Source organism: Crassostrea angulata, chromosome 7 (genome assembly GCF_025612915.1).
Source record: "Crassostrea angulata isolate pt1a10 chromosome 7, ASM2561291v2, whole genome shotgun sequence".
Taxonomy (NCBI): Eukaryota; Metazoa; Mollusca; class Bivalvia; order Ostreida; family Ostreidae; genus Magallana; species Magallana angulata.
Genome location: NC_069117.1, coordinates 20267283 through 20280448, shown reverse-complemented (window position 1 = coordinate 20280448; position 13166 = coordinate 20267283). Strand labels below are relative to the sequence as shown.

The 13166-nt window shown below is 34.8% G+C and overlaps 1 protein-coding gene across 1 annotated transcript; it reads right to left on the bottom strand.

The window, feature by feature from the left end:
* Positions 1-6074: 6074 nt before the first annotated feature.
* On the bottom strand, positions 6075-8937 carry LOC128155259 (putative ankyrin repeat protein RF_0381). The gene is made up of 2 exons (XM_052816881.1): positions 8130-8937; positions 6075-7644 (listed from the first exon to the last, which is right to left on the bottom strand). The coding sequence occupies exons 1-2, from the start codon at positions 8157-8159 to the stop codon at positions 6193-6195; spliced, it is 1482 nt and encodes a 493-aa protein (XP_052672841.1). The 5' UTR covers positions 8160-8937; the 3' UTR covers positions 6075-6192.
* Between the last annotated feature and the right edge of the window lie 4229 nt (positions 8938-13166).

Below are 13166 nucleotides of genomic sequence, written 5' to 3'. Positions count from 1 at the left end.
GTTCAAACTAAGGAAAGTGTAGTGAAATTAATAGCATTATTGTAGGCTTATAGCTTTGTTATGTAAATGTCAATAATAAGGTGTGCCGATGTACCTATTTCGTAAATGTCCAATATGCAATGTCAACCCGTGCATGCACGGGTCAAAGTCTAGTTTATATCAAATTTAATAAAAAGGAGGGTTATCATGGACGCTTAGGTAAATTATTACAGTCTTCCTTGGAAGACGGTATAAAGAGTTGAAATAATTTACAGTCTCCGGGGTTGTGCACTTCCTTTCCTTTGTGATTGGTAGAAAATACATGATGTGAAAATTTACATTTATTTCATTAGTTGAAATACTGTTCGACGCAAGGAAGATAATTTTCTGATGATCTTTTTCATGTACGACTTAACAAATTTCGTAGATTTCAAATCTTAAAAAGTGAGAAAACGAAAAAGCAGTACAAAATTGCTGTGAAGGAAATTCAGCCTTTGGTTTCAGGTCCAACTTGTTGAAAGTAATATTCTATAATATCTATTGAAATTATTTGTTTTTCTTTTAGCATTGTTTATTCAAACATTTATACAAAATTAAAAAAAAATTGATGCGGTATGTCTAATATCGGTAAAGTTATTTGCACCTTAGATAGATAAATGCAGTGGGATAACTTTGATTTTATAAAAATAATACGAGTCTACGACCCTACCTAAGATCTCTTTTACCTTATAGTCGATCACAACTTACAGGCTCGGGTACGCAGTTCTCAGGCTTAAACGACACATGACATAAAATGTTTCACTCGCCATGCTATGTAGAGGAAGGTGACATTTATATATAAAAAGAATTAAACTGTCTTTGATAACTAAGTGCTGTTTAGGGTTTGTTTTAAAGACGGTAAGCTTTTTTAAAAAAGCTAAACTTGTTAGTAAATACATTCGATGTGTTTTTCCGAGCCTGCCGAAAAGACCCGAGAATTGCGATTGTATCAGCAATTGAATTTTGTAGGACGAACCCGATCTGAGAAAGAAAACTGAATTTCTCTGTCCTGCTTATCTTTATTTTTATCTGTTGTTTCTCATTATATAGCTACATAGTAAGTTTTTAATCAATTTTCTAAACTTATGCAAAGAAAAAAATTAGAGGAAGCCAAGTCGGGACTGAATGACTGAAACATTAGCTCAAAACTTTTACACCTTTATTGAGGTGTAGGAAAACACCCAATAAATTACGACTGGATCCAAACGTTCGAGGATTAATCTGTTAACTCTATCAGGAAAAACGAGTCGTATAAAATTAAAATCATCATCAATCCCGACTAAAAAGTATGAACAACTGTGTTGGGGGAAAATGACTGACAGAGATACAGATAACAACTGTAGACCCCCCCCCCCCCCTCCTTCCCCTCGGTTTCGATAAAACAGAATAGTCAAACGTGTTATTTTGTTGCCTTATTTGTGCAGGTGAAGAATAAACGGGAATCGTAAATTCACAGGAATCCATCTACAGGCCGAGTTACCTCTCTTTTTCCTCTTGATTACTGGTGGGCACGGCCTGCCCTTCCCCCTCCCCCAACTTTTTCTCGCAGCAAATAATTTTCTTAAAGTTACATAGTAAAAATTGAATAAGCATGGAGTTGCCCCCCCCCCCCTCTTGATTTCTTGTGGGCACGGCCTGCCCCCCCCCCCCCACAACTTTTTCTCGCAGCAAATAATTTTCTTAAATTAACATAGTAAAAATTTACATAGTACACAGTAAAAATTGAATAAGCATGGAGTTGCCCCCCCCCCCCCTTTTTTGGGAGTATTTTAAAAAATTGGAATGTAAATGAGAGAAATCGAAGTTATAGATATGTAAACTACGGAGACCCCCCCCCCCCCCCACCCCGATTAGGATTTTGAAGATTTTTAAGAATAGTAAGATTTCGGATAAATTACAGCTTAATTTCCGTTGCCGTTATCTGACTAATATTTTGTCTCTAGATATTCATTATGAATATTGATCTTTGCTCACCACTCAGCTTTCATAATAATGGAAATCAGATTAACTTTAATCGATGTTCAACAGTGTTTTAATTGTAGACTGTAGAAAATGTTTGAAATCTACTTTTATTGTATAAAAAACACTCATTTGCCGAAAAACGTAAAAGTTACAGAGAACTCGAGTCTGCGATTACTTCTAAGTTATGTAGAATATCAGCGGCATTGACGCTTGGAGGAATTAAGTCACCCCCAAAAGTTTACTCAGTCAATACGTAATCTTCAGAATCAGTTGACGTGGAGACATTGCTTAACTTTCATTAAGGTTTTATTACTTTCCGTGGGCAACAATTTTCGTGATTTACATAAAACTGACAGTTTTGAAGATTCGTAAATTCATGAACAAAGGTCATGGCATTCAAATATGTTGCAAACAATTTAATTAGATGACCATTTCAATTCTTGGATCATTTATTTAACGAAAATCAACAGAATAAGTGTTAACCGAAAATTGATGAAACCATGTAATTCATAGGCGTCGGAACCGGGGGGGCTAGGGGGGGGGGGGGCTTCACCCCCCCCCCCACTTTTTCTCGTAGGAAAGATTATTGTTCCTAAATTTACCTTGAAAGATTGAGAAGTTGGATTGAGAAGCATACTAGCCCCCCCCCCCCCCTCCCCACGGATTAGGAATTTCATGATTTTGGGGAAAAAAATTTGCGTAAGTTTTTTTTTCTTTTGGAAGTATAGGTATACCCCCCCCCCCCCATTTTTTTTTGGAAGTATAGGTATACCCCCCCCCCCCCGGTTTAGGATTTCCATGATTTTGGAAATTACTTTTTTCTCAATAATTCTGAGGATTAGTCTAGCCCCCCACTTTCAATTTGTTTCCGACGCCAGTGAATTTCAAGTAAGGTCAAAAAATATTTTATATGTGAATTTGCATCTTTTTAAGTCCAAAGTTGCAGATGTATATAGTATTTATTTTAGTCCAAACAGCTAGATTAAGGATGTGTCCTTCAAACAGAAAAAAGACATTTGTATATTTTTTGCCAAGGCCGTCTAACCTCTACCGATTAGGTTTTGTTTTTTTTCAAGAGGACAGACGTTTTCTTTCTCCCTAGAAAAGTTTGAACAGAAGGTAGAGGCGCAGTGAAAGATGTTTTGAACAGGCATCGATCATTGTGAACGTTTACCATTTGTGTTTTGACATACATTGGTACCATATGCTAGTAAGTAAACGTGACAAGTTCTACAAGAGCGAATATAATGTGAAATAATGTGAACCTCACCATGTCCCATAGCGAAATTCGGTGTGCTGTTCGAGTTTTTGTATCGTATCGAATGCAACTAATGTATAAATAAAACTGCAGTCAAATTATCTTGCATGTATACTAGTTAAAAGAACGTCTTTAGTAGTATTCGATCATATGATTGTAAATAATTACGAGTAGTCCAAATAAATCCGCTTAAGAAATTCAATGGTTCTTGTAATCATACACATCCATCTTTTTTTCTTTGGCTTGGTGATATGTCAATTTTACTGAGTTTAGTTAAGTTAACTTAATTTGATTTTTTTCCATACTTGCTTTTGACAAAAAAAGGTTGCCAATATATATATATAGACATGCTGAAGATGCAGGGTCTGTAACTCTCGGTATGAAAAATTACGGATGACCGTTCTAGGTCGTCCCTCCGAATTTGTCAGACCAGGAGCTGCATACAATGTACCCTGCAGCTAGGCATACTTGTAATAATTGAAGCGAATGAGGGAGATATGGGAAACAAAACTTCTTATTCTGATTCGATATACTATATACAGTGTACTGAGACCAGCTGTGCATCAAATCAGCAGCATTGTTGGATATTCATATCCTTATCTCTGTGTTAATTCTGTACCTTACTAGCAATTAGCAACAGAGAAAATAGATTGTACATACTACTACTTGTTGAGAATACTGATAATAGCAGTCATACGTATAGGGCGATGTTGTATAATAAAATGTACTGTAATATTCAATGCGTCACCAGTACATAATAATTTTATTACTATTTTTATTTATAGAGAGTTTAGTACATACTGTCTCAAGCATGTAAGGGGTATCTTATGATAGAATGAACGCAAGATCTTTTAGCATTTTTATTACCTGTACAGGCTGGTGACGTAATAGATTCAAAGCGGAAGCAGGCATTTGTTGACGTCAGCACTGCAAAATTATGACTCTTATAGTAATCAACTATCCCTTCTTCAAACTTTTAATTAAATAAGAAGAGGGTGCTTGAATTTGATTCATCTATCTGCAATGAATTTCCCGCATAACACATGCTTAAATTCAACTTGCAAGAAACCCAGTAATCAATTCAACTTATGAGTTTTCGCGAAAGCCACATTAGGTTCTTATTTCGAATTATGATTCTCATGTAATGAGGGATTCTTGACTTAGAAACTAGGTGTGAGAAAATCGTTTTCAGATCCTAGACATAGTTTTTTTTTTTTACCATGAGTCATTATATATGTTAAAGCAGCGATGCAAAACTTTTGCCAAAAATTATTTTTCATTATCGAAAGATGGTGATCGCTTTGATGATGAAACGCACTGAAGCTGTAGCTTTCAGGAGATTTTAATTAGTTTTATTTTCAATGCAAACAAGAAGACCTAATCATAAGAAAAAACAACAATCATTGCTATAAGATGTTTAGATATCGTGGATTGGATTTCAAACATTTCAACTGAAGGCAAACTCTAGAAACAAACACTAATAACCAATTGTCTGGTATTGACATTTGCATTCTTTAGGATACTTGAAACAACATACCAAACAATGTCTAACTGTGTAACTGGGACAAAGCAATCGTTTCAGCTAAGAGCGGTCTGCGTCCATTGATACAAACTATCAGTCGAATCTTCATCTTTCTTCTGCTGCACTTAAAACATCTACATGTTACTTGAAACCCAGAGACGTTTCTTTAAAAAAAAATCCAGCTGATAATAATTAGTAACCTATTTTAAAAATAAAGTAAATAATGTGAAGTACGTTCATTTTCTTTTAACGTGATTATTAAGTTATTTGCATTTGCACTTTAAGAAATTTTCAAATTATATAAATAATTATATGCTTGTTTTCTAAGTATTCCTCTTTTAAAACGTTATAATGAATTGTAATTAAACCCCTTTGAAAATTGTTATAAGATTTCTTTAGAAGATAATTTAAATACATGAGAGTAGGGGGATACTTAGAAAGGGGTCACAGCGAGAGGTACAGAAACAGAGACCAAAGAAAACAGAGAGGTAAGTACATATCAAACGGAATCACAGTGGACATCGAGCACTGTGCGGCTGACACGCATACACTCAGAGATATGTAAGGAATGTGATGCACCGCGAATGACCGTCGGCGGCAGAGCCAGGGTACTTATGTCTGATGTTAATTCTCGAAAACGCGCATCGCTCGCCAGGTAACGACTCTGCTTTTGGATCCGGAACGGCAGGAGATCACCAGACTCGCACCTTGACATAGTTTATTTAGTCTGAATTTTCTCCGAGCGTCTGGAAGGATCAAAGCCAGTTGTCGTTAGCGATAACAGATGTACTCGTGTGGTCTTTTTAGCTGAATATCATGGTCAATTTTTACAAATAAAATTTATATTACTACATTACAGTTTTGCCTTAGAATTGTATTCAGCTTTTTCGGCTTATCAATTCAATCGTTATTCTTGCACGTTGGTTCACGTTGCTGTGGCTGTTTCTGGTGTGTATGTTATCTTGCAATATATGCTGTTAATTAACATCTTAAAATTAGAACACCGTTTATTTATTTTTTACAAAATTTAGCCGTCTTACCCCATAAAAATTAGGAAATAAGTTGTAGCAGGTATGTAGTTTAAGTTCTAAACAACACTCAGGTGTTCTGGAAACAGACACAAACATCGGCACAATGAGCGGAATGTAACAGAATTGCACTTATTGTTTTAGGCAAGTGCATGACGGGAATGCTTCCCAGCGATTTTTTAGTTAATATATTTGACAGTTCAAGAACGTAAGTAAATAAATTATGTCTCAATCTTTACATCATGCAGTCACATGCAAGCTGTAGACAATTCAAGTTTCTTTGCTCTAGACCAAAATAAAGGAATTTGTTCACAAATTTTAATCTTCAAACCTTTCTACGATAACAATAAACTCTGAAACAATAGTAACAATTCTAAAACAAAAATCTAAATAAACAATATATATCATAAATCAAAAAGGAGGTAGGATTTGACAAGACTAGGAAGCGGAAGTGTTTTGACTTTTTCCGGAAGTCCGGTGCACATTCGATCCCGGATATATAACCTGCAAAGATGTTTTAGTTCTCTTGGTCGACATCCGTAAGACATCAGGCACTTTTTGGCTTCGACATTAATAGTGTTGACGTGTTTTATGCTGTCGTTGTCATACAAACAGGCAGCTACAAAAAGTAAATGACAAACATCCTTCTTTCCGAACACGTTGTGCATAAAATGAAGAATTCCAAAAGGATCCTTGGCGCGAACTACTCCAAGATATCCACGAAAACTGACTTTGGCGCCAAATTTGATGAGCAAAGAGATGACGTCATAATGAATATCACAGCCATTATTTTTCAAGTATTCTATCAGAGGAGGAAGATATGGGTCTATGTAACTAACTTGCTCCGAGTAGGCATTAACATTAGCATTCTTGTTCAGTAATAACTCTACGATCTGTCGCCGATTTTTGAGACCTACCAGGGAGCAAGCAAGCATTAACGGCGTAGCGCCATGTTCTGTCCTCTCCTCCACTTTGGCTTGATACTGGAGCATGAGTTCACATAGTGCTATATTGTCCTTGACGATTGCTTCATGAAGTGGACTGTATTTGTAATTATTTGGACGGCTCAGACAAGCACCGTTCTTCAACAAGTACTCGGTAATATCAACATCCCCTGCTTGTATTGCAAAGTGTATTGGCCTTCGTTGTTCGAACCTAGCAGGACATGTGGCATTCACATCAGCATTAAACTGCAGTAACAATTTAACAGTCGATAACTTGTGTTCTTTACAAGCCCTCATTAAAGGTGTAACGCCACATCTGTTGTAAACGTTGGGATCCGCTCCATGACTAAGCAGAAGCTCCATACACTCTAGATTATCAAGTGGTACTAGACTAATTTCATAACCCATGAAATATTTATGATGTGGACTAGCACCATTTTCTAACAGAAGCCTAGCGCATTCAATATGATTGTTTTCGATCGCCATATTGAGTGGTGCCATTGTCATAAAACTGTCCTTTTTATTCAAATTGTCTTCTTCTATCACGCCAAGTTTGCAAAAATTCAAATTCGCACCATTCGTAATTAAAATGCTCAACACATTGTGGTATCCTTTTCTGGCACAGATGTGCATCGGGGTATACCCAATGTCGTCTGTCAAGTTCACATCAGCGCCATTGTCAACCAAAAGTTTGACACACTCGACGTAGTTGACGAAGGCCGCGTAATGGAGCGGACGTAGTCCTTTCTTGACTCGACCGTTGACGTCCGCCCCGCATCGGATGATCAATGTTATATCCTCTATGGGCGACTTGAAGGTGATAGCGTCCGCGAGAAGCCTCAGCAAGGCCTCGGGACTCCATTCCAATCGTCTCCGAATGATTGGTTTTGGACCATCATATGTCATACAGTTCTGCAATAAATATAATTCTGTGAATTGTATTGCCATGTAGTAAAAAAATGAACTTTTACAGTACAACTTATTGTGTGTCAGAGTTATAATATTAAAATCCAGTGGGTAAAAGAAATTTAAATTGTCTCTACAATTTGTGCTATATTAGAAAATGAAGATGAATAATTTAAATAATTTTTTTATTTAATTCAAAATGAAATGAAAAAAAGCAATAAAAATTCCCTTTTTATTTTAGGAAAAATTCAATTTAAAAATGTCTAAAGTTTATTTTATTTTTGAGAACGTAACACTTACTTATGAAATAGTTTAAGTTTAAAAAAAAGACCCAAAGGAATCTTACTATTTCTTGGCTTTAGAATTGCGAATTAATGATTGTAATAAGTGTATTATGTCTTTTAAGAGACATACATATCATTACGATTATTAAAAAGATGAATGTTGAAAATCATATAAAGTTAAACGTATAGCACCGAAATCATTCCTACCTCAAAATCTTCATATTCGTCATACTCCATTCCGTAACTGGGAAGCTGTAACACTGTTATGCCTATTACACGATATTTATAATGTTCGCGCACTCGTGTTCTTACGATTACGTTTCATGCATCGATTAGGTTGTCGGAGGGGTTCACACAAGGATAAACAATCAATATAACATAAACAATGGAACCTCACACAGCTCGATCGAATCCCTCCTTTATCGAACAGAGATGGCCATTACGCGATATATGCAAATAATTCCGTCAGCCTGTTATCGAATTGGTTCATCTGCGATGAACCTAGAAAGAACCCCTGTGTGATATATGTGTCAGAATTAGCAAACGACCTAATCAGAGAGGAATAAAGTAGATGCTACAGAGAGAAGCAAGAGTCAATCAGTTCTATTGTTCCACTGCCACTCTGCTAGCGTCATCAGGAGGGTGAACGTTTTCGGAAGGTATTTCACTTGTCGCTGTTCACAACGTGTTATATCCATACTGCGACCCCCAGAACCTCCCTAGAGACGACGTCTACAACATTCAACAACCTGTAATGAAGAGATCAGAAGGCAACGGGAGACAGGTTACCGTGTAAAATCATTTCCACAGACATCAGATTGAGAAAAAACGAACACGGTTCTCTTGTTTTTCTACGCTGTTCTTAATTTCACCAGTCAGCGATTTTTCCGCACTACATGTTAATTAGCAAAGAATGCATGCATGCCTCAAAATTAGTGTAATATGATTTCGTCGCGACTGCAAAAATATAATGAAACTAGAATAGTTTAATCAAGCTCATTGTTTTAATTTTTTTTTTCTTTTCGACGTTGTCGTTTAAAAGTATTTGATATATAATCTCATAAAGTTATTTGATATATTCTCATAAAAGTTTCACTAAGTATGCTACAGACACACAAATAAGTCGTATCTCTGATATTTCATTACTACAATATTAAGGCTTTTCATCTAAAAGTAAGTTTTAGAGTGCTCATTTTTGATATGCCATTATCTCTTTGTTTTATTGCTTTATTCATTCCAGCAATTCTCTTCATTTCAAGGAGGTAATCGTCGACAGTTGTGTACAGGGTGTCGTGAGAAAACCGCGTTCTCTAATATCAGAATAATCCCCTGAATCTTCTCAAAAAACAAAAGTGTTGGCAAGTGTTAATCATGGTAATGTCTGTCATTTGCCTGCCATGTACTCTTATACATATATATCAATGCAAACGCACACCAAGACATTATAGCTTAATTATCTACTGCGAATTTCTCAAATATTTCCGCCGCGTTCAGGAAAATTGGTACATTATTATATTAAAACCTCTGTCATATTTAGCATCCATTTAAAACTCATCTAGCCGCCAGTTTGGCGAAGAAATAAAACTTAAGTTGTTACCTGGGTTTAAGGTGGTGGCGTCGAAGGTTGGACTCTTATGGATCAAAGATGTCAGTCCCACTGTGAAAGTTAAAAACTCCCCTTCTCACTGATTAGCGATTGACTTCTTGTTTAAATGTAACTACTATGTACATGTACTTTTGTCATCGCCTTAGGGTAAATGATTCATAGGAATGTGAACAACCTATTCCGTCACTTATTTATTATAATCAAATAGATGGTACAAAACTGAGGATTTTGAAAATATAACATTTCATATGATAGTTTTAATTGATACAACTGGTCTACTACATAGAGAAGGAATTAATATATTTTTTTAGGAATAACATTGTATTAAGCCATTCCATAAAAGTTAATCGCAAAATAGGATATCAAGCACTACAAATGAACATAGATTTCTGAACATTGGTGTTACCGCCATTTTTAAGCACTTAACAAACAGTGCTTAGCCTAGCGCCTTGTGACAGCGTTTCGAACATACAGGAGTTGTTTATAAAACACTCATTGCGGTGAAAATTTCCATCGGTTTTCTATCTGATCAGAGGATAGGTATGGGTTAAATGACCAGTCAATCAACTTTAAACATACGTGTTCGAATAGTAATAAGATCTCGTCATACATTATTGCAATACTCACGCCTGGAAGACTGCACATCAGACTTCGTATATGTATCTATTAGGTGAAAATTTAGACATTGGTTTAGCTGAATGCTTTGAGGATATAAATATTGAGAATACACTGAGAATGCCAGAGTCATTAAAAAATAATGGTAATCATATAAAAGTAATGAAGAATATTGAGACGACAAATTTTGTAGTAATTTGAGTATATATTTTTAATTTATTTTATAATTTTAAACCCTGTAAAATATTGTGAATTATGTATAACACCTTTTGTAAAATAATATTAAGAAGCAATACAATTAACTGAATTAAGTAAAATAAAACTTAATATACAAGTTGTATTTAACTGTATTTATACTAACTAAACACACCTAAAATTAAGCTGCATTTCCAATGTTAGATTTTTTTAAATGTAAATTTTTAATTTACAGTTTAACTTAAAATATGTCAATGGCAAAAATATTGTATTTTCTTACTCATATTCATATGAAAATTGGAATGTACGTTAGGTACATTAGGTGCTCTATTGTAAATAAATCTTTTTTCTGATAACATTAAATGCTATGTTTTAATCTGATAAGATAAGTGCATGAGATGTAAAATATAAATAAAAACATGTTTACACTATTCCTTTTACAACATATTTGATATATTGACATCAATATGCTAAACATGAAGGTTTTCAAACCAATGTATCTATGTTAAAATTTAAAGTGTTGGCAAATACCGCAAGTGTTGCCTGTTTGCGATGCACATTTTAGTATTTAATTTATTAAAAATAAAAGAAATCTTGCCACGGTATCGAAGTTTATTATGACAAAAACTGCTGGAAATTACAAAAAGATAGAAATGTTTGAAAAAATTAAATTAAAAACAGCTAATTTAAGGACCAAACCAACGAATTTCATTTTGTGAGCAATGATGTTTACCGTTTACACAGAGCCAATGTCAGCAATATATATCCTATGAACGAATCCTTACTTATTGGAGGAGCGTGTGGTATGTGACCTTGCTCACTTTTTCTGTCTTTTTTTTTAATTCAGCTTTTCAGAATTTAATACTGAAGGAATTTATTTTTTAATCTTAAGTGCAAAAACATGTTTCAGTATCAATCAACCTTCGTTTCACACCATTGAATACATTTTGATTATAAAATGCTGTCATCATTTCATCTGTATTTCTGTATGTTTTATTCTGATTGTCAATGCCGTGAATATTCATATCATACTAAAGCAGTATTAATCGTACAATCTTTTTGAACCTCAATCCTCCCCTAAAACCCACGCCTTAGAAGTCTTCATTCGACCATTACCTGCAGACAGCGCTTTCATGCAGAGCCACTAATGATCCATTATTAATGAGCTTTGTTTTCTATTGTTTTAGGGATTTCACGCCCTGAGCAGAATCAATTAAGCGCATTAAACAACAAAACACTCGGAGCTGGTATGATAAACAAAAGCAGGCAGTGTGACTAGCTTTCCGCACTGGATGACTCTACATCTGGTCCCCTAAGAACAAGGGGAACCGGAACTTATTCCGTGTTGATGGCGTAGGAATAAATTCCTGGATTATTATTTCCAATTAGGTCAGGGCTTTTCCTAAGAGGTAGTAATGTTGTGTACAGATTTCTACCGAGCCCTATGATTACTATGCTGAAATATGTTTACTTTCAATTGGTGTGTGTTATTTGAAAGTGCAAAAATTTATGACTTGATTAAATTATAATCATTTAAAGAGGAGAAAACAAAAGCATTCCCTCAAAATTACTCTTTGTTTGCCGAAAAGCAAAAATACCTACTCTTATATAATACATTATTTACCTTAGGTGCATATTGCGGTAGCAGTTATCTTGTAGCATGTAACAAAGTTCACGTGTTGTCAATTTATCTAAAGCTCATGTGTTTGATTATCATAAATCAACCCTAGTATAAGACATATATGTGGCTATCTCAATACCGTTGTTATATTTCGTTTCGTGTTTTAAAGCTACTTAGTATTAAATCAATTATGGCCTTTTTCGGATTAGATATTGATAGACCATTAACCTACTTATATATTGTCTTGGAAATCTTAGAATAACATGTTAATGAAAATGTGACAGTTTAAGATTTCAGTTTCACTTCTCTTTAAATTTAATTGTTTCATTTTAAACCGAATACAGTTTTTTTTTATCAAAACTACCTAGAAACTGAAAAATCAATTAGAACAATGCGATAAAAGTATATACGTATTAAATTCAACCACTTTTAGGAAATATAACTTATAATCAGTAAATCAAATAATTCAAATGTCAACGTAATTATTAATTATCATTTCAAGACTCTACTTTATTGTCCAATTTTTCGATTTTTTATCATATATTAATACGCAATATTTCTCAACTAGTTTAAAAAACGGTTGTGATATTCTAACTGTCCCCCTCCCAGGGCAAAAAAAGACCGGGGGGGGGGGGGGGGGGGCAAAGACACAATCAATCAATGTAAATAAAAGGGCAACATATACATACATTATACAGGAATCCTGATGTTTGTTATAAACCTCTCTTTATTATATAAACTACATTACAAACAAAATTCACATCGTTTTGATTTACGCTAAATACACTCTAACGCATAAACCATCATCTCGATCAAATGTACAAACAATGCGATGATGAAAGAGCTAAGCAACCTTATACAGTTCATTTCGTTAAATTTATTTAGAAATAAATGTCTCAATATTTTCAATATAGTATCACCTGACGTAAACACTTGCTAAGTTTAAATAAATGATGTAAACAAAGAGATAAATGACGCCGCTCGTTGGCACCTGTTTTTTAATGATAACGGAAAAAAGAAAGAATCACTGAAAAACACAGCTTAGTTCTTTCAGCGCTGCTGGGCTTAAACAGAAGGCGCATCATCGCTTTTGGAGAGCAGCTCTTCTGTTTACGAGGCTATTTATTTTTGTCTTTTTTTAATCTTATTGATGAACCTTTGAGGATTTCTCTTTTCTAACAATAAAATGAACAGTTCTGAGCGGGCT

What these genes read in the sequence shown, in the direction of transcription:
- LOC128155259 (XM_052816881.1), bottom strand. Translation starts at nt 8,159, where the DNA reads ATGGAGTATGACGAATATGAAGATTTTGAG. An exon ending in ACGAATATGAAGATTTTGAG is followed by an intron (nt 7,645 to 8,129) that starts GTAGGAATGATT and finishes TATTTATTGCAG; the next exon opens with AACTGTATGACATATGATGG.